Here is a 23062-nt window from a genome sequence, read left to right as displayed (position 1 = left end):
GCGCAGCGATTACAGAGCGTGGCACAGAGGCTGCGTTTCAATCAAACGGGATGAGCTACAACAAGTTAGACAATAGGGCTTTTCCTCAAAAGCGCCTCATTTCTATCTCTTTGTTTGCTGCTTTGTGCTCATCCCTTTCCTTTCACTCACTCTGACACTTTTCCGCCGAAAAAAGGAAAGAAAAAAACATAAAAAAAGAGATGTTTTATGGGCCCACACATGCTATGAACAAACACGCTCATATTCAGAGGAAAACAGAAATGCCCCGAAGCATCGCATTTGCAACAGATGTCTGAGGAGCCCGAAGCCTGGTACGACAGAGGCACATCACATTTCCATTTGGCACATCTCAGCCGTATCTCTGAGTTATGACAGTTTGCGCTACTCTCAAGATGCGCGCCATTCAAATCTCATTCATTATGAATGCCAGTGATTTGGAGGGCTGCCATCACGTTGCTCTCCAGAACCACAGCACCAACAGAGGAGGAGATACGGCTTTGCTATAAAACACACTTTATTCTGCTCCAGATGTTACGAGAGATAGGTTATTTTCCTTCGTTTAAAAGTTCTGAGGGACTCGAGCTGTATCTGATTCAATGTTTTATTTTTGTGACTAAAATGCAGGATGTTAAATGCAGATCTGACTTGTTGCACTCACATTTCTGCCTGCTTAAAGGAGAACTAGTGTTCGAATTACAAGGAGTTTAGAGGAGCCCAATACTCCTTATTTTCAGTCATAACCCCTCTAGTTATCTCTACAATCAGGCTGAGAGGGTGGCAAGCCAACCATCCCTCGAAGTGTCATATACATTTTTTTACAACAGGTCATCACCTCCATAATGTCAGATTGATATTGATTTAAAAGAAATTTACAATGACAATAGCCAGTTGCAATGCTGTATATCTGTGGCAGATATGTGTAGTATAGCGTGGAGTAAAAACAGATCTTGTTTACCATAGTTACCATTTTATTTCAATTGTGATATTGGAAAAACAGATTATATATATTAATTATCAATCAAAATTTTGGTGTCAGTAATTTTATTTATTTATTTATTGTATTTTTTTAAGTTTTATTCAGCAAGGTTAAGTTAAACTGATCAAAAGACAAAAGATTCTAATTCAAATAAATGCTGTTCTTTTGTACTTTCTATTTATAAAAGAACCACAAAAAAAAATCAACACCATTTCCCAAAAAAATATTAAGCAGCTCAACTGTTTTTAAAATTGATAAAAAAAAAGAAGAAATGTTTCTTGAGCAGCAAATCATATTAGAATGGTTTCTGACACTGTAGACTGAAGTAATGGCTGCTGAAAATTCAGCTTTGCTGATATATTTTAATATATATTCAAATAGAAAACAGTTATTTTACATTGTAATAATATTTTGCAATATTACTGGTTCTACTGTATTTTTACCAAATAAATACAGTCATGTTTTTTACCAAATAAAAACATACAAAAATCTTACTGTCACCAAACTTAGTGTATATACTGGATATAAAAGAATAGAAGTTACAGGGGAGACTGGGGTTACTTGTCTCTTCAATTATGAAAAAAATAAATAGTAAAAGGTAATGTACATTTGGTTCTAATTTGAACCAGCATACAAAATAACTGCTTGAGATACACACTGGTGTAACTGGACTTTTGAATCAAAACGTTCTCGTTACTGAGATATAGCACTTTTCCTCGTGGGACAACTAGCCCTGGTCTCTCCTGTACTGGAAAGCAGATCTTTGAGCATTGAGTCCCCTGAAGCTTTGTTATAATTCAAACATTGGAGAACACATACATAAAATGACTACATTCCTATCAGAAAGGTGCACACGAAATATAGATTTTTTTTGTTGTTGTTGCGTACTGAATGAGAGGGAGATGAGAGGCAGAATGAGCGGCCGTAAGAGAAGGCTGGGGGAAGGGAGCGGGAAAAGGCAGCCGCAGAACTGAAAAAGCAACATGACGGCATCGATGTGTTTCAGACGACATGTTCAGACACAACAGCGTTTTCCTCGCTGGCTACATCTGAGAGAGTTCATGAGGGGATCGCTAAACCATTTGGAGTCCTTGGTGTGTGTGTGTGTGGGCGGTAAAAAGAGAGAGACTGTATGTGAGTGAGGAAAAACGAAGAGAGATTGAGAGAAAACACATTTTGAACATTGCCTCTGTGCTCTGTGGCCAGTGTTCGATGAATATTTAGGGTAGCCTTGCTGTTTTAAAATGGACCGGCAGATGAATGTTGTAATGATTTTTACTCATTGTGTATAAGGGAATTAATTATTATTATTTCATTCAGGTTTTGAGAGGACTAGGATCTGAAGAGCCTGATTCAACCTGATTAGAACTGATTCCAAATTTGTTCTTTTACACTTTAAATCAAGGGTCGTCCAGCGCCACGCCCTGTGTTGTTCCTTTTTCTTATGCACAAGTCACATGCTCCGTGGGGCGTATTTCTGATAAAGTATTATCACCAGAGAATGATACATAATATAAAAGTTTCACTAACACCAATGTTCGGCGAATAAGACAAGCTTTCACCCGATATTAAACTTCACATCTCTTACATGCATATTAAATGCTTTGTCTGCTAAAACGAGTTATAAGGCATATTAAAATATCATGGTTTCAATAACACAACACACATATATATATATACGGCATAACACATGCAGTGGATACATTTTCACTACTTTTTAAACGATTTGTCTTTTAAAATCGTCATGCAAGGTTCTGTTTCTTTTGTTGTAACATAAGGACGCGGGTCCGTTGGGGTTTCAGGAAGCAGATGTGATGGGAGTCATGTGTTAGTCACGTCTAGATCGGGCCTGAGGGCACTAGTTAATTTACTCATCCTTTTCCGGTTTGGACATAATGGTTCCATCCATTGGTGGTCACAAGACATCGGGGTTTCTATATGTTGTGAACGAACCTTTTCAGTCCTTGATACAAAGAATATAGAATATTGGACTCATGTGCTGGGTGATTAGCAAACCTCGTGATGGCTGATATCAGTGTCCGTTCATATTTAGAAATCCCTACAATGTGAATGAATGAGAAATGCACCTCAAATGGTATAGTTTTCGCCCTTTGTCATTTTCGATTTGGCATCAGAGATCCTGAATTATCAGCTCGAAGTTCCTGGATGTCCAAAACGAATGTCAGAGCAAGTCTTAAATAGTAGTTTCTTTCTTTAATCCACAGAACCATGTAATGAGACTTGACTTACATCCCCCATCACTCTAGGACCCCGAGCTGGTGAGGAACATCTGCCGCTGGGTCAGAAAGGCCACCACCATCCCCTTCTTTGCCAAGCTCACACCCAACGTCACCAACATCATTGACATCGCCAGAGCTGCGTATGACGGTATGAGCAGCCTCACCTACAGACAAACATATGACAGAAGACACAGTCGTTTTGAGTGCATTTGTAGGTGATTTAAAAAAATATGTTGAGTATGATGGGGAGGTCTTAAACGTGTGTGTGTGTGTGTGTGTGTGTATGTTTCAATGTAATTTATTCCAATGCTGGAAAAGCTGAATTTTCAGCTGCCATTATTCCAGTCTTTAGTGTCTCATGATCCTTCAAAAATCATTCTAATAATATGATTTAGTGCTCAATAAACATTTATTTATATTTTTATTAATGAACAGTTGTGTCGCTTAATAGTTTTTGTGGAAACAATGGTATCTTTTTTTTTCAGGATTGTTGGATGAATAGAATGTTCAAAATAACAGCATTTATTTGAAATAGAAATCTTTGAAACTTTTTTTTTACTGTCACTTTTGATCAATTTAATGCATCCTTGCTGGATAACTGTTAATTTCTTTAAAAAATAAAATAAAATAATAATAATAATAATAATGATGATAATAATAATAATAATAATAATAATAATAATAATCTTACTGACCCTCAACTTTTAAACAGTATTGTACATTCAACTCATTAACCTAATCAGTCATTTTTAAATTACATTTTCAATATGATGGCATTATTATTATTATGTGCACACCATTTTCAGATGGAGGAAAACTTCATTTTGAATAAGATTCTATTGTTTATATTTTCGATGTACATTTACATTACATTTAGTCATTTAGCTGATGCTTTTATCCAAAGCAACTTACAAGTGAAGACAATAGAAGCAATCAAAACCAACAAAAGAGCAATGATATGTAAGTGCTATTACAAATCTTGGTTAGTTTAACACAGTACACGTATCAAGTTTTTTTTTCTTTTCTTTTTTTTTCGTTATAATATATAAAAACGAAACAAGTAGACAGAAGAGGACCCACTTTATATTAAGTGGCCTTAACAACTATGTACTTACAAATAGGATATATGAACTGGATATATTCATATATGAATATGAACACAATAAGTACATTGTACTTAATTTTTGATGTAAGTACATAGTAGTTAAGGCCACTTAATATAAAGTGGGGCCACATAATAGAAAAAGAATAGAGAACGGTAGTGTTACAGGGTAATTTTAAATAATAAAAAAAAGAAGTCGAAAAATTTAAAAAGAATAGACAATGAAAGTGTTAGAGGGTCAGTTTTTGAAAACAAATAAATAAATAAAAAGAAAACAAGTTGAAAGAATAGAAAAAGAATAGAGAATGCATAGAAAAGAAATAGAATAGAGAGTGCAAGTGTTAGATGGTCAAGTTTTTTTAATAAATAAAAAGAAAACAAGTAGATAAAATAGAAATAGAATAGATAGTGCTAGTGTAAGAGGGTCAAGTGTAGGAATAGATGGAAGAGATGTTTTTTTTTTTTTTTTTTGCCATTTCAATGTACAACTATTGTATATGCACCTACGTGGTAATCAGCATATTCTTCATGCAATTTTTTCCTGACTTTCTCTTCTGCTCACTCATGCCATTTATTACACTGCATTATGTCATTAACCCCATCATCCATTCTCATTCATGTTCTTCACAATAGAAGTCAAGAAGGTGAAGGATAAATTGTACAATATAAGCCGGTAACCTTTTTTTAATATAAGATTTGCTGAGTATTGATTTATGCTATTTTGTTACAAGCTTCCTCCTGGCTCCAAATTTGCATTTGATGTCTTACATTACATTAAGACTACATATTTGTATGTCTGTACCCTCATGGATACATACAGATATAAAAAAAATATGTGAATAAAAAGTATATTTTGACATACTTTACATGCACATACATTGATCAAAACTACATTTTAAATAGCACATCTAAAGTATTCTCATACAGGTAAACAGTTATTTATTCATTTCCTTCACACATGCATAACTAAACATGATTTAAAAATGAAATTAGCATGTACTGGCATACCAGTGCTTGTCACTTGGCATTTTCAAGTCACTTTGTACTTCTATAAATCTTGACTTGTTCCTGCTTAACATAGGATCACTTCTATACAAATTAGCATCAAAATGTAATTATGCATGCATTTTATAAATAAGGACCTGCTAAAGGTATGATCTTTATGGCAGGATTAACAATAGCACTGTATTTATATGTTCTGATATTACTGGAACAACGTCTCAATGTAATTTCATGAACACAGTGTGGCTGCTTCAGGCTTTTGTAAGAACCTCTGTGGTTGTTTGTAGGTGGGGCAGATGGAGTCACAGCCACCAACACTGTATCTGGACTGATGGCTCTCAAAGCCGACGCCACACCCTGGCCTGGGATTGGCAGAGGCGCGAGAACTACATACGGCGGCGTTTCTGGTAAGAGAGAGAGTGTGTGTGTGTGTGTGTGTGTGTGTGTGTGTGTGTGGTGTTGGCTGGCGCACTGGCTGCTGAGATGTCTGGGCTTGCTCTGGTCAGGTCCTGCCTGCACAGACAGATGGACTTGATCAGGTGTGAAAGTACTGGGCATGCTCTCTGCTCTCTAGAAATGGAGCTTCAGTGTGGGAGGCTTATAGTAAAAATACATAAATCCAGCTTGAAGTACACTGCAAAAATCACTTTGTCAATCAGTATTTTTAGATTATTTTCCAATAAAAATAAAGTATCCTTAAAACAAAAACAAAAAAAATGATATATTAAGACATAAATTGAATATTATTTTAATTAATAAGATTGTTTTTCATACATTACTGGTAAATTGTTTTTTTTCTTGTTTTAAGCATAAATACAACTCAATTTTGATTTTTTTTTTTAATAAATGAGACTTACGCTTAAAGCAAGAAATAAATAAAATTTAAAAATTTAAATGCAATTTATAGAATTGTTTTATTTTTTTAAATGAACTTGAATTCAAGATTCTAATTATTGTCTTACTTCAAATGTCAGTTAATATTTTTTTATCATATTTTCCAGAAAAAAAATTATGTATACGTGTGTGTGAGTGTGTTTATTTTTTAAATATCCAAAAAAATCCATAAATCCATCCAAAATCCATCCATAAATTCCCTTAAATTAATCACATCATACTTACTACAATTATTTTTCATACATTAATGGTAATTTTTTTCCCCTTGCTTTAAGCATAAAAACAAGATAAATTTTTTTCCTTGTAAACAAGATATATACTTGTAACGAGGCGACAGGGATGAGAGACGTGCAGATCCATTTGCAAAGCTTTATTCATAGAATGGTCAGAAACAGGCGAGGGTCAGACAATGGCAACAGGTATACTGAGGGCAAGACACAAGAGTAATCCGATAAACAGGCATAGGTCGATCAACGGCAAACATAATCCAAAGGGCTTGACAAGAGGGGTAATCCAATAACATGAGCAATAGTCCAGGCGAGGTGCAAACACAGTCCGAAACAGCAAGGCAAAGGGTTAATCCAAGATACACAGGCAGAAGATCAGAACACGAGAAAACAGGCAAGGCAAGACTTTGACTAGACTATGGAAACTAGAACTAGAAACTTAAACAAGGACAGGGAACTGGCTCTGTAAAGTAACTACGCTAAACAGCATAAATGCATAAACAATACTCGGCCCTGAACAGTGGTTAGGGGCTCGTATTTAAAGTGTGTGTGATTGGTTGCAGGTGAGTGCGTAATCAGTGCAATGAAACATGGGAAATGTAGTCCAGGGTGATGTGTGACAGTATGTGTGGTGTGAGTGTATATATAACGGGGGGGCGGCCTCTGGTGGCAAGTGAACGGAAGTCCATGAACAGGATTCGTGACAATACTAATTAAGAAAAAGCGTTTGTAATAGTGTAATATATATTACTGCAAATGTGTGTATTGTCACACACATTTTAAACTCCCAGGTTATACAATCACATGTTCGCATTTACAAATTGCTTTCATTAGTGTTCGGAAAGAACATGTCAATATGTGTCTGTGCGCTTACCACTAATAAAAACAATCTCTGTGGTCACAGACATTTAAACAACTTTTAAACAGCAAACGGTTCACGTATGTGCTTTATAGTTTCAGCTGTGTACAGTTGAGTGTGTTAAAGCTTCACCTCAGCACACCTCTCCCTTTTCCCTTCAGCTGAGCTGCCACAATGTCTGCAGAGGCAAGGACAGGGTCAGAAACACGGCCTGCATTAAAAATTAATACTCATACTATTGAGGCTCTATTTTATGCAAGCAAAACTGACTGGCTGTCATATTTTCACTTTTAAAGTATTATGGGCCTCACCGTGCAGCTTTCCCATGGGACCCAGTCTTGCGGCAATGGTCTAAGACTCTGCCCGAGACCAACCTATTGATCAGCGGGACCCTAAAGGGCCTGTGCGGCCCCACATATTTTATCTGCTCCCAGGACAGTAGCTCTCTTCAGACTTTTTGTTTCAGAAGCCCATATCCAGAGCATAAAACCATCTGCAGAGCATCCAGGGGCACATAAATGTGTGCCGCCCTGAGCTCTCGGTGGAGCTGGCTTGATTCTCTAATGTATTCAGTAATTTAATGTTTAACTCAGCAGCAGTGGCCAGGTTTAAGGTGCTTTGATTTATGTGGCAAGTGGCATAAACTCTAAGTGTGGAGGAAATCAATCTTTTCTGTGACATGTTTTTTTTTCCTCAAAACTTTTTAATCACAGTTTTTGTACTACATTCTTGCATTAGCCACTAATGTTTAGTATAGGGATAGAGAGGCTATTTTAAACTTTTAGTCTAATTCTAACTCATTAGTTGATTAATAAAAAGTAGTTTTTTCGTTACCTGCCCCCATTTCTGTGTTCAGATTTGTTCTAAGTCTAGATGTTCTAAAAGTCTAGATGAGGGATTTTCCATTGATGTAAGATTGAAGAGGTTTCCGTCCATGCAAAGGTCTAAATAATAACTTAAACAGGGGTGCGTTTCCCAAAAGCAACTATGGTCGCAAGTTCTGTCGTTACCAATAGAGTTCAATGGAACTAAGACCATAGTTAGCTAACGATGATTTTGGGAAACGCACCCCAGGTCGGGTTAGGGATGCACCGATGTATCAGCCAATAATCGATATCAGCCATCGGCCAATTGTTTAAAAACAGTCAGTGACTAGGGGCGATTTTATATTCTGTCAATCAAAAGGAGGCAGAAAACATGTGGGAAGAAACAGCAACTTGTGTGTGAAGAAAACATCTCTTGTGTAGAATTTAGGGCTGTTGAATTAATGCAATAATGCATTAATCTCAATCTCACTGCCCAAAAATAGAGCAGTTCTGTTTGAGTCACCTGTAGTTCAAACCAGGGTTTCCAAATCCGCAATTTTTCCCTTTATCAAACATTTTTGTAGCGCACCTCCTATTCAATAAAAGAGCTTTGTGCTTTGTTACTTCTGATAAGAAACAAAGTTTCAGCTCTCAAATAATGTCCACTTCCTCACAAAATTCAAACCATAAATGCTGTTTGACGCTATTAAATGAGGCGACAGCTTGCTTTAGCCACCTCAGTTAAAGCAGCAGCACAATTCATCTCTTCCTTTTTAATACAAGTTATAGTACAAAATAAAATAAACATGACTAAAAATCAGAAAGTATGTTAAAAGATCACTTACTGAAATGTATTATGTAACCACTCAATTGTTTCAATGACAAAAATATATTTATATATATTTTTTTACATCAGGAATGTTATCGAGTGTTCACAGTTGGTTAAATATAATAGTTTAGTCTCGGTTGTTAATCTTAACGTCTAATATTATAGTCATGAATCAAATAAGAGGGTTCCATGTATAGTTCTAATAGTATACAGTATACATGTTAATAGTACTATATTAAAAGTCAACTGAATATCAGGTTATGTAGGATTACATTTAAGTGAGTGACTTAACTCACTTAACCTTTGGGTTATGAGTCCGACTCTCTAACCATTAGGCCACGACTTCCCCTAAGCGACAATCCCCAAAAAGGGGAAGCACACCGTTCCTGGCGACACTGCAATACCAGGCCGATGCGTGGAGTGGAGTGGACGGAGCAAGCCCCGGCTCCAGACTACACTTGATCTGAGCCAAAAGGCCGAGAAGCGATTATAAAGAAGCATTATATTTTGTGATTTCACTGTAACAGAGAGCTGTCGATGAGCAATAGGACAGTGGAGTGTGTGTAAGCTGAACATATTTGAAAGCAAATCACTGATTTTTAGGGGAATGGGATGAAAAACCAAATATGGTCTAGTATCGCCTAGAATTTATCGTAAATTCTCTGATTGACATTAACAATACCTTGTGAAAGTTAGAGGTCATAAACCATCGACAGTCTCTCAAGATGTACAGTACAGAGCAGAGCTTCTCAAGCTGTAGTCCACGAACGTTCCTAGTGGTCTGCAGGGGGAAAAAAATAACCCTCGATAGTCACTCAAGATGTACAGAGCAGAGCTTCTCAAGCTGTAGTCCACGAACGTTCCTAGTGGTCTGCAGGTGGAAAAAAAACCTCGATAGCTTCTCAAGATGTACAGAGCAGAGCTTCTCAAGCTGTAGTCCACGAACGTTCCTAGTGGTCTGCAGGTGGAAGAAAAAAAAAACGTTAACACTGGACAATTAGTTGAAATAAAGTCAGTATTATGATTGTCTTTCTTGTGATGTTTAAATTTAAATAAAATATTTCTAAGAATGTATGACCCTATTTTTAACCCTGTTTATGGAAAGATTGGACAATGATTTTAGAAGTCTGGCATACCCACCAAGCCTGTTGTTTCACTGGAAGATTAAGAGATTAAGATATGACACTTAAAAAGTTGTAATAAACAATTACCAAAAATTATTATTACAAAATTGCACAAAAAAAGCACATAAACATGTATTTAGAAAATAAAATCTATTTATCTATAAGTCACTTTGACATTTGATTGTATAGTGTAACACTTGAATATAGTTTATAAACTTACCAGTGACTGTCAAGTTTGTTTTCAACATGGTTACAGTTTTAACAATTTTTTAAAATAAATTACATAAAATACTCTGTGTTGCTGTGAACAAAGAGACATCTCTTCATCAGGATGTTATTAATCTCAGACTTGTGTTCCCGTTTTGTTGTTTTCCTCCCCATGTGTTCCTTGTTTTCCCTCTTGTGTCATTATGCCCTTTTTTGGTTATCTTCCTGTTCCTGCTCCCTGAGTGTTTCCAATTTGATTCCAGGTGTGTCTTAATATTAGTTATCCTCCTCACCTGTCTGCCCCTCGTTATCTGCCCTATTTGAGTTCCAGCCTATGCGAGTCTCCGTTGTCCAGAATTGTTCGTCCTTGTGCTACGTGTGTGCCTGCCTGCCCTGTATTTCCCCAAACTAGAAGATTAAAGACTGTGTTTTGAATTTACTCCTGTGTCTCCTCGTTCCTCCACAGTAGCCAATTCATGACAATTAAGCATTTTCGCATTGAAATACATTTAATTTTCAGTTTTAGGTAAAATTCACAAGAAAAGGTGATTTGATTGTTAGCTCAATAAGACAAACATATAGAGTATAAATTTGTCATGACCAGTGAAATACAGTACACTAAATGAAATTTTTCATTAAGAATGTACTGTAATTAAATAAAACTACAGGTATTCTGTTGCAGTGTTGTTTGAGTGAAGTACCAATGTAGTGATGAAGTACAGTTACTCAAGTACTTAAAACCCCTGCTCAAGAGACAATATTAGATCGCCTGAGCTAAGTCTAGCATTTGCCTGGCTGTGCTGCTGTTGACATGCAGTGAACTTGTGCCGACAACTTCACCACAGGTACTGGTGACAAACAGGCGTGAGCGACCCTGTTTGACAAGGACATGTTGGGGTTGTCAGAGCAACAGGAGCTGTCAGCGCGGCCGGCGTGAAAAACAAGAACAAAGCACAGGGAAGGACAGAGCCAGTGCAACAATAACATCACAACAGTATCACAGGACTGAAGCTTTTCTTGAGTGGAAGTGTGCTGCCTGACAACATTATCTGTGTTGGCTGCCATCGGCTGACAAGTGCTTTGATGGCTCTCAACCTTTGTTGCACAAGTCCTGTCCATATTAATGCGATTGTGACATCACTCACAGTACAATAGCCCATTGCCGGATGAGTTGTAGCAGATGTCTTACTTGAACATTATTACCTCCATATGTATTTGACTCACTCAGACATTTAAGAGTGATGTGTTCAGAGCTCTAGCCTCTCGACTTAAACTGTTCTGAGCTGAACCCCCATCTCTAAATCACACCCAAATGGCTTTCATTGCGAGCCGAGTGATGTCTTCTTATGATATTAGGTTGTCAGAACAGAGCAGAGATGACAAATTCTACCTGACGTGCCATCCATTCAGCCAACAGGTGGAAGAGCAGAGAAAAAGTGAGGGCGGCAGGAAATGCCAGAGGCTTAGGGAAGCGCCCATATGTACATAATTAACCATGCAGCATGGGGATGCAAAAAAAAATATGTGCCGTGATTGAATTTATCTCCCCAATTTGGGAATAGTGTGGGTTATGAAGATCGTTTAGCATGCCGGAGTGCTGCTAAAAAAGAAGCTGTCTCAAGCCATCAAACGGTGGAAGTGAAGTTCTGAGCCGCGCCGGCGAAATCCACGAACATTCCTAGTGGTCTGCAGGTGGGAAAAAAAACCTTGATAGTCTCTCAAGATGTACAGAGCAGAGCTTCTCAAGCTGTAGTCCACGAACGTTCCTAGTGGTCTGCAGGTGGAAGAAAAAAAAAACGTTAACACTGGACAATTAGTTGAAATAAAGTCAGTATTATGATTGTCTTTCTTGTGATGTTACAGCAATGCAGAAGGCTGCAATTTAATTAAATAATTAGATAAATATAGTCTGTATGTGCTGGGTTCCAAACCCGAGACTTTTGTTCATCTACGAGACACAAATGAAGATATTTTTAATTAAACTTGAGAGATTTCTGGCCCTCCATTAAAATTCCATTACACCAAAACTTTCAAGCAGATCAGCCATATAAAGTTGACATGTGAGAACAAACCTCATTGTTTCTTGTGTGTTAAGCAAGCACATTTGAGCTTCTGTTTACCATATTTGATGAGCTCTATGTGTGTGCGCTGATCAAAGTTTATATATGAGTAAAAGCAGAAATTAAATATGTTCATCACAAAGCAATTTTTTGGATTAAACCACTCTATTTATGACCTCTTTATAAACTTTTTGACACGTCAAAGTTTTTCTGCAATAGGCTTTCAACAGAGTAACAGAAATCTCTCAGGTTTAATTAAATCTTCATTTGTGTTCCGAAGATGAACGAAAGTTTTATGATTTAGAACAACATGAGCAATGAAAAATTTTCATTTTTGGGCACACTATCCCTTTCTTGATGGTTTGACACACTATGTGAAAAAAAAATCTGTAATATATTCGTACGGTTCACAGAGTACGGTTTTTGATTCATTATTACGATTTTTTTCTGCCATTGTAATTATTGTATATATAAATTTGCTATTATATAGTCTGTGTATACTGCTTCTGTGTCATCTTTGCTGTGTAGTGATGACTGAAAATTTTGTGTGTAGAGAAAAACATTGCTATGTTTACGATTATATTAATTTATGAGAAATGATTTGCAGTCCGGATGGAGCCAATATGGGGTACGGATCCAGGCCGCGGTCTGGTAATTGCTGACCTCTAGTCTAGATCATATGGTCACTTTATTTTTCCCCTGGTTGGGCCTCCCACTGTGATTTCATTTAGCTGGCAGCGTGCTCCTCATTTGATATGTGTTTTAATGATTGGTCATGCTGACCGGCTAGTCTGCTGTCACAGATATATTATTGCATCTCTTTCATTGTGCATGAAAACCATGTTCCCCAGACACCCTGGCAGCATCGGCAGGCATAATTAACAGAGAGCTGCACCGTCATTCCCGTCTCTTATTTGCTTTTGTTATCTAGCCGGGTCTTTTTGTGGCACAACATATTCGGGTGAAGATAGAAATCGTAGAGGATGCAGAGACCCCACGCTCCATCTCGCGCTGTGTTTGGAATTATTAATCAGAGAGTCTGGCATTGGTAGCGGACGCCTCACGCTAACAGATGCCACCGATGGCCTCACTGAGCTGTCAATCACCTCAGCACGGGACCAGACTGAAGATGGTGCTCGTCCGGAGCTGTGCTCGCTCACATTGGAAGCTGTGATAGGACCTGCTTAGAGTAATGAGGTATTGATGAAAGATACAGAGCGCTGGCGAGTCCAGGACCGTCTCTGTTCGAAGCACAGACTGTGCTGTCTGTAAAGCACAAGTGTGATACTGCTGAACACAAGCAGCCTACAGAAAAAAGAGGAAAAGGAAAAGGACTAGGAAAAGTAGGTTCAAAGCAAAAGCCTCAGTAACCATAGGTTTTTGTGCTTTCACAGTTGCACTCACTATAGCAAGCGCGTAAAAAGTGCTGAGAAATTATATGAAGTTAGTATGTATGGGTACTTTATTAAAATTGTAAGTGCATTTTCCCATTTAATGTGAAACATTTAAGCATGTTCTCTTCTTATGTTTTTTTTTCCTTTATTTAAATAAATATTATGTAATAAAGCTAACCTAGCATAAAAAGTAGCTAATTTTGTGTCTGTAAATGTAATTTAGTTCAACCTTCAAACCTGTTACTTCTCTTATTTTCTGGGAAATATATCAATACCTACAGACCAAATTCCAAACTAGCCACAATGGAGTGTAAGCTTAATTTAGTCTAAATGGACAAACGTACGGCTGTGATCAATGAATGGGAACCTGCTGGGAAAATGAGGTTAAATGTAATGTGATAAACACTTCCATCTGTCTGGCTGATCAGAAAGCCGCTCGGCTTTCATTAGGGAATCCTGCCATCCTCAGAGATGAAGAGAGAAAGGCACGGGGAGGGTTGTACTGCTGCATAGGTGAACCCAGATACCTGTAGACACAGTCGTTCTGATCCCAAACCCAGTGAGCTGCCTCACTGTCCGCTGATTGCTTTAAGGCTGCAGCCAAACCAATATGGAACATTGTAAGTGACTGTTATGAAACACTCTACATAGCTCTACATGCCACACAACCAGGACTCCACTCTGGAGACTCAACTTACAATAGAGCACTGCAGGAATCAGTACTAAAAAACCCAAAACAAGCATATTTGCAGTACCAATTCCATCATTCTGAAGACAATAGTGTTTTTGGTTAAATGCCTGAAATAAGGTCTGTGTTTAACACAAACTCATGATACTGTCATGTTTTAATTTTACTACAAAAATAAATTTGTAATTCCCACTCATGATTTTTTAAGCTTTCAGGTGTTTTGAAAAGTGTGTTTAGCTAAATGGGACTGGTTGTCTGGGACATTAAACATCATCATGCCAAACAGGTAAACTATTAAATAATCTACAGAGCCCCACAGAAAAACTTTTTTGGTCCCCCTAGAAACGTTCGCAACAGTTTTGCAAGAGAACACAAATGTTTTGCGAGCGAGCGCAAAGTTCTTCAGGGCAACATGATACTTTTGCAAGACAATGCAAAGTTTTGCAAGTGAAAGCAAAAGCATTGAAATTTAATTTTTACTCCCATCTCATATTTTTTCAACATCACCATATCTCTTTAGGTATACAGTGGGTACGGAAAGTATTCAGACCCCCTTAAGGACTTGTGATATTTCAGTTTTTCTTTTTTTAATAAATCTGCAAAAATGTCAACAATTCTGTGTTTTTCTGTCAATATGGGGTGCTGTGTGTACATTAATGAGGAAAAAAAATTAACTTAAATGATTTTAGCAAATGGCTGCAATATAACAAAGAGTGAAACATTTAAGGGGGTCTGAATACTTTCCGTACCCACTGTATGTACTAGTCCACTTTTACAGCCTTGTTGCCTTTACACTTGCTCTCATGCAAACTATTTTAACTAAAACTTACCAACTTTTACATATTAAATAAAGATCAAAGCAGTTGTCAGAAGTGGTGATGTTAAAGTTGTGGTGTAGTTTGTTCATATTTTTTAACTTTAGTTTCTTTTTTCTTTTGAAGATTGTATTTAGGATTTAAAATTCATAAAATTTGTGGTAATTTGTGAATATTATCTTAATAAACAAAACGTTAGAATGGAAACATCTTGTATTTTTTCAAGGGGGAACCAGGGTGATGCTAATTTATGGGTTGAAATACAAAAGTACATCAATGTAGCATTGATTTCAGAAGATGCTGACATTAGCATGTTGCTAACCAAACAGTGCAGTACTCTATTATGCATAAAAATACATTAAAACATTGAGTAATATAGTCAATTGGAATTATATTAAACCATTTATTGATACTTTTCAGTAATAAAATAATAGTTTGTAATTTATTTTTTTCACATAGCTCCCTTCTTGGGTCACAGAGATTTAATTAGAATTTGACAAAACAGGTATCTTATGAGGCAACAAAATGAAGATGTTTATCTTCTGAACAGCTTTTGCTTTACTAGTATGCGTATGATGTCGTAAAATGCTTTCATTTTGGTGCTTAAGAAGCATCTTTTATCATGATAAATGTTGAACAGCTCCTTAATATTTTTGTGGAAATATTTTTTAGGATTAATTGAAGAATTGAAGAATTGATAGAAGAATTGAAGATTGAAATTGAAGAAACTCTTGATGGTGCAGTCCAATAGGTCTAACTCAGTCTGACATAATGACATCATCACATGGCGCAGCTATTTGGTTCTTCTGTATAAGCAGCCAATGAGCTTGCTGCTCAACATTCAAATACGTGTCTAGTGCTTGCTGTAGCAGTTGCAGCGCGCTTCAGAAATACTCCACCTTCCCCAGCTCCACCTGTATAGATCTGCTACGGGGTGATTCATGTATGCTATAAATGGGGGTTATTTCATATGTTATATGTGCAGCAGCAGTCTTACATACATGCTCACAGCAGCATGTTATGGATGTATTGGCAGTAGCAAGTCTCGGTACTTGCTCTGCCACAGCAGCAACAGCGTAGCAGATCTATTCCGCCAAGACCAAACACATTAATATTGTCATGTACATTGCCATGCTAAACCCTCAGAAAGTTGTCATGATAGAAATGTCTTCACTGTCCCTTTTAAAAAATTTAATGTATCCTTGCCGAATAAAAGTATTAATTTCTTAATAACCCCAAATATGTGAATAGTAGTCTATGTATAAGGTATGCTCTCTGATCACAAGTTGGATTTGTAATCTGTATGAACTGATTTTATATAATTATTGTTTTACATTTAATAATGATTTCCCTCCTGTATTTGGATAGGTAATGCAATCCGCCCCATAGCTCTGCGTGCAGTGTCAGCTATAGCGAAAGCTCTTCCTGGCTTCCCGATCTTGGCTACCGGTGGTATTGACTCGGCAGAGTCTGGATTGCAGTTCCTCCATGCTGGAGCATCTGTTCTGCAGGTAACCACTTACATTCATCACCAACTACCATCAACTTCACCAGTGACTGTAGGATTTGAACCGACAACCTTTTGTTTACCAGTATAGACCTTTAATCACGTCTGTACTGCCCCTCAGCCTAATAATGTCCCCATTTGTAGGACCACAGCTTGGGTAAAAAATTTATTCGTTTTGTTTTTATACAATATGCAAGCTTAAAGTCTGGGTTTAAACATATATATTAAGTAGTCTGTTCTAATCAGTCCTTAATAAGGAGTCTACTAATGGCTACACTCAAACAGAACTGCTACAGCCGAGGAGCAACAACAATCTCAAAGCAAACTGCAATTTACAACATGGCTCTGAACAAGTTGTTAGTGCAAATAAACCCATTATCTCAACATGATGCCACAGCCTCCGAAATCTCTTTTATAAATAAATAAATCAAAACACTCTCATTATGTGCAGAAATAACATTTCACAAGTGCCTGGGAGTTCTGGGGGGATAAAGACTGGAATTAAAATATTTTAATCACACCCACATGTAATAGCAGAGTACTGGCTTGTAGTAATAGGAGAAATTGTAAACTAGCCAACTCCTCACTACACTACAGTTGAATCAGTGTCACCAGCTGGTTACAGGAACACATCGTAGCTCCATCTCCTGCTTGAATTAGATTAGTCCAATGAGCTGCTCTGGCGAACAATGTTAACTTCTCACAGACTCAAGACAAACAACACATGTGATAGTAAGTAAATAAGAGTGTTATTTCGAACACTTCTGCAAACAGTGTTTATGAAGCTTGGTACACATATATTCCTCTACGGTACTCATGACGATCAAAACGATATGGAATTTTATCATCTCATTCTATTTTATCTTTTACTCACAATTAAATATGTCATATGTCAGTATTTGCTGACATACTGCATTTTAAGTTTCCAATTTTAAAAGTCTTATTTTTATCCTTTTTAACATTAAATGGCATTTGTAATTTGTAATAATAATTTAAATTAATACACTTTCAAAAAATAATTAAATAAATAAAATAACTACATTAATACAATTGTTATGGCATTGTTACCATTTGTAGAGAATTGTTATGGCATTGTTCTTACTTCATCGGTACTCTAAAACTATGTTAAACCTATCAAGAATTCACCAAAATCCAGATTAGGAAGTTATGTATAGACATGTGTTTATTATAATAATTTGAGGTGCACTTCGGCATGTTTTCCAGGGTGACTCTAGAAAAATGAATTCTAGGGTTTACCTGCCTAATGACAACTGAAAACAGAGCTGCTCTATTAACACAACTACTTTCATCTGAAAGCCACTTTTCATCTAATTCATTTTAAAGCCACTTTTCTGTTTTTTATCATACAAAATAAAAAACAAATGAATAAAAGACAAAAATATCAAAAGGCATGTTGCCTAAAAACAGCATATTAAAGGCTCCTTTAAACCCCCCTTTAAAAGCAATTGGATATGTACACTGCTGTTCAAAGGTTTAGGTCAGTAAGATTTTTTTTTAAAGAAATCATTACCTTTATTGAACAAGAAGGCATTAAATTGATGAACAGTAAAGTGACAGTAAAGACACTGTCAAAAAATATTTCTATTTCACATAAATGCTGTTTTCTATTCATCAAAGAATCCTAAAAAAAGTGCATTAAGATTTCCACAGAAATATTAAGCAGCACAACTGTTTTTAACATTGATATTAATAGGAAATGATTATTGAGCACAAAATCAACATATTCTAAAGTCATCATGAAATAAAAAATTACAATTCTATTTTTTTACAGTGTTGCAGTATTTATTATAAATGATGTATCCATGCACATCATTTTAATTTTTTTAATTCATTTGCACGGGTAATCTTTAATCAAGCACATTAACCTTCCTTTCCCCTCTCAACATCTGTTCTCTTCATGATGTAAAACTCGGAAAATGGGTTGGACTATGCTGACTGTCCAATGGCCAGGCATTTTAGCACCGTTTACTAGGAGTTTGATTGACAGGTGATCTTATCAATCATAATGCCAAATCCGCCATTTTATCTGACAAACACACCATATAGGAGAGTTAACGTCAGTAGAGTCGAACTTGAAAATGGTGTATTGACGTCTTTCCACGGTTGAGACAACATACCTTTTGATGTTCAGTTATGTTTACTTTATTCTATAACTAGCAGGAAGAGATCAATTCACGTTTAAACTGCTAGAACTGAGGCGCTACAGCGATCTGTCACATTAACGAGCCACAAAATGGTATTTATTGGTTGAATTTATTTTTTAAAATGACAAAATTTGAAAGCTAAGACTGTTTCATGCCAAAAGTAACCTGCTCTGTCTCTGTCTGACCGCACGTTGTCAGTGTCTTTTGCTCCGTGATGTATTTTTCACTGCGTGATGATGTGTGGCGTAAGAATGCAATTGCCTCAGTTCAGGCGGCATGTAAACCGATGATCTCTTCCTCTTTACTACTCGTTATAGCACAAAATAAACATGAATGTACAGATATGGTGCCTCAACTGCGGAAAGATGTCAAGATGCCATAGTCCACTGATGTTAATCCTGTCTGGTTTGTTTGTCAGACAAAATGGCGGATTCTGCATTATGATTGGTCAGAAAGCTTGTCACTCGGATATATAAATAGGGAAGAAAAGACTACCGCAACTTCCGTTTCATGCCGACTTTAATGATTTTTTTGAAGGATCATGTGACACTGAAGATGTAAAGTAATGGCTGCCAAAAATTAAACTTTGCCACCACAGAAAGAAATTACATTTTAAAATATATGAAAAAAGAAAACAATCAATCTGAATTGTAATAATATTTCACAATATATGTTTTACTGTAATTTTGATCAAATAAATGCAACCTTGGTGAGTATAAGAGATATTTAAAAACAGAAAAAAATCTTACAGACCCCAAACTTTTGAATGTGTACATAAATGCATTCATGCACTAATTAAAGAAAATAGAAGAAAATAGAATGTGCAGATAGAAATATATGGAAATAAATTGCAAACACCAAGAGAAATGTAAACTGGAAACTGCATGTAACTGCATGTCAGGTTTTAAATTCCAGCTTTGGAGCTTACTGGTAAAGACAAAGTTAAAATATCTTGAAATTAACTCAAGTAGTAGTAAATAGATTTATATGCTGGAGTGATGTGGCGTGATGGACAATATGTGTCAAGGAATATTGCACTGTTTATTATAAAATTAATTAAATAAAATTAATCCATTCACATGATTTGTTAGACATCTCTTAGACAGGGCAGCCAAAACACTACAGCAATAGTGAAGTCTTGATGTGACAAAGGCGTGAATGAGATTCTAACTGTGAGTTGGGAAAATAATTCACATAGCTTAGAGATGTTGTGAAAGTGATAATATGCTGTTTTAAAGCATTGTTAGTATCATTTTAAAAAAATTGCATATTTGTCAATCACGATTCCTAATTTTTTTAACATTCAGAGACAATTAGTTTATATATGGCACAATAAAAACTGTATTTACTTTTAAAGAGTCTCTAGTTGCAATCTTTAGATGTAGTCCAGAAGTCTGCTAATTGGTTTGTGGGCATCTGGTGCAAGTAAAAAAAAAAAAGTTGTAATCATTTACATACTGATGATGGATATGGATATTGACCAGCTAATAGAGGCACATAATGTTTAAATAATAAAGGATTTGTAACTGAGCCATGTGGAATACCACAAGTTGTCTGGTGTTGTGTGCACCCAGTGCAGCATAGTATTTATTGTCACTTAAAGGCAGAGTAAGTGATTTCTGGTAGCCAATGCTGATATTTGAAATCACCAAAACAAACACGCCCCTACCCCAAAAGGGTCTTGCCCCTATTTTGATAGCTCCGCCCCACACATACGTACGCAACCCAGGCAACGATTAGTTCTGTGAAACAAAGCAAAACCAATGTTACACCATGTCTACGGACGTGAGCGGCGCGGCACAACAAATCCCCGACAGAAAACTGCTGCCGGGTTCTATTTATGACGTGCTGACACACATTTCAAATGGTTTTCAACGGTCGTTTGATCGCGTCCAGTGTAGGCAGACTTTAGCTGTTGTAGACACACGTTGTTACTCACCTATTGAGAAGAAACAAAGCAACCTCGGCGTCCGATCGCAGGCCTCCGCTCCTTAAGTTCTCTCCAGCGCTGGAAAGCTGATCCGATATTTACACGGGTCCTACTTCTTGCCTTATCCTTCCGCAGACGTTTTCCTCTTTAGTTTTTTATCTCTATCTCTCTGTCGCTCGGCTCGGCTAATGTCCGTCCCATGCACTGAACGCGCTCTCCTCCACATCACGAGTAGACACGCCCCTTATTGCTGATTGGCTACAAGTTTGTTTTGCGATTCGGCCCGAATCAGTTTTCTAAAGTGTTTTTGAAAAATCACATACCCTGCCTTTAAGCAAGATCTAAACTAATCTAGAACTGAGACTAATAGGTCGGTCAGTCAAGTACAATCTTATGATCGCTGACTTTTAACTTTTATAAGGAATATCTCTTTGGATTTGAGACTTTAGTCTTTGCAACTTTACAGATCTTCTTTATGCACCAAGAGCTTGTAACACTCCAAAGAGAAAGGAAAAATTGAAATCGCATCATATGACCCCTTTAAAGACAGCACTGAGATCAGACAGATCTGGGATTGACAGATTACCTTATTAACTTGCAGATCTGTTAAAAGAGCAATGTTAGGGCTATGGTAAGGCCAGACTGGAATAACTCATTAGGATTATTAATGTTGAGACAGTTATTGAGCAGTAAGAATATTATGTTTTCAATTATTTTGAAATGGAAGATTGGAGGAGAATCAGGATCACTTTGCTTCACCAGAGGCCTAACAATTGCTGTCTTTAAACTATGTGGTGAAATACTTGCTGGAGGAACTGATTAACAATGTTCAGGATGTCCAGTAATTAGGAGTTTAAAACTGTTTCGAGCAAGTTAGCGTGTAATGGGTCAAAAAAGACTTTTAAAGAATTCATAAGTGATGTGACCTGGGTGAGTTTATTAAGGCTGATGACTAGGAAAATGGACATATTACTTTCTATAGCAGTAGATGGAGAGCTAGAAACCACTCCAAAAGGAGAAGTGCCAGCTATGGTTTGACTGATGGTAGCGGATTTTATCAGTGAAGAATACTGCAAACTGCACTTGTCCATTGGGAAACGGTTAGATGATATTTGAGGTGAGGGGTTAAACAGCCTCTCTATGGTGGAGAAGATGAATCTAGGATAGCCTTTGTGTCTGTTAAACTTGAGATTGTCTGGCAGACTTCATCTCATTATTGAAGGGGTCATATCATGAGTAAAACTTGATATTTTGAGAGAAAAAAATGTATGATGAAAACACTGTGACTTTCAAAACTTCCTCCCAAGTCCAAAAAGACCATTTATTGAATCTATAAGCTGCAAAATTGACTCATTCTAAACTTCTACAACTGATGTCAGGGAGATATATACTACAGTTTTAAAATTTGGGGTTGGTAAAATGTAATGCTTTTGAAAGTCTCTTATGCTCACCAAGGTTACATTTACTTGATTAGAATACAAGTAACAACATTGACATTGTTATTACAATTTAAAATGACTGTTTTCTGTTTTATTATTTTAAAATGTAATTTATGATGGCAAAGCTGAATTTTCAGCAGCCATTACGCCAGTCTTCAGTGTCACATGATCCTTCAGAAAGCATTCTAATATACAGATTTGGTGCTCCAGAAACATTTCTTGTTATCATTGTTGACAACAGTTGTGCTGCTGAATATTTTTATGCAAACTTTGATACATTTTTGTTCAGGATTGACCAGAATTTATTTGAAATAGAAATTGTTTGCGCAATCGTGCTAAATAAAAGTTCTTTAAAAAATAATCATACTGACCCAAACTTTTGAACAGTAATGAATGTCAACATTTACATATTTAATGTTCAGAAACAGTGAATTAATAAGGAGACAACTGAATAGGTGCTATTATTCTTAAACAGTAGAACGAACTATAGGGCCCTATTTTAACGATCTAAGCGCATGGTCTAAAGCGCACGGCGCAGGTGCACTCAGGGCGTGTCCGAATCCACTTTTGCTAGTTTAACGACGGGAAAACGGTCGGCGCGCCCGGGCGCATGGTCTAAACGGGTTGTCCCTATTCTCTTAATGAGTAATGGGTGTTTTTTGGGCGTAATGTGCAATAAACCAATCAGAGTCTCATCTCCCATCCCCTTTAAAAGCCAGTTGCGCTCGCCCCATGGCGGGTTCGCTATTTACATGGCGGAATGTAATTTTTCATTTTTAAAAATGTTTGTGTGCTGCC

At 36.8% G+C, this 23062-nt stretch overlaps 1 protein-coding gene across 1 annotated transcript in view; it reads left to right on the top strand.

Annotated features, from left to right (window-relative positions):
• The window catches only part of LOC107710600 (dihydropyrimidine dehydrogenase [NADP(+)]), a 135298-nt gene that overhangs the window by 92389 nt on the left and 19847 nt on the right, over positions 1-23062 (top strand). The window contains exons 16-18 of the mRNA XM_016515412.1: positions 3244-3364; positions 5608-5727; positions 16592-16734. Coding sequence (XP_016370898.1) covers positions 3244-3364; positions 5608-5727; positions 16592-16734 — 384 coding nt within the window. The remainder of the gene's footprint in view (positions 1-3243; positions 3365-5607; positions 5728-16591; positions 16735-23062) is intronic.

Source organism: Sinocyclocheilus rhinocerous, unplaced genomic scaffold (assembly GCF_001515625.1).
Source record: "Sinocyclocheilus rhinocerous isolate Xijiao unplaced genomic scaffold, SAMN03320098_v1.1 scaffold507, whole genome shotgun sequence".
NCBI classification, from domain to species: Eukaryota; Metazoa; Chordata; class Actinopteri; order Cypriniformes; family Cyprinidae; genus Sinocyclocheilus; species Sinocyclocheilus rhinocerous.
This window is presented reverse-complemented; position numbering and strand designations above follow the sequence as displayed.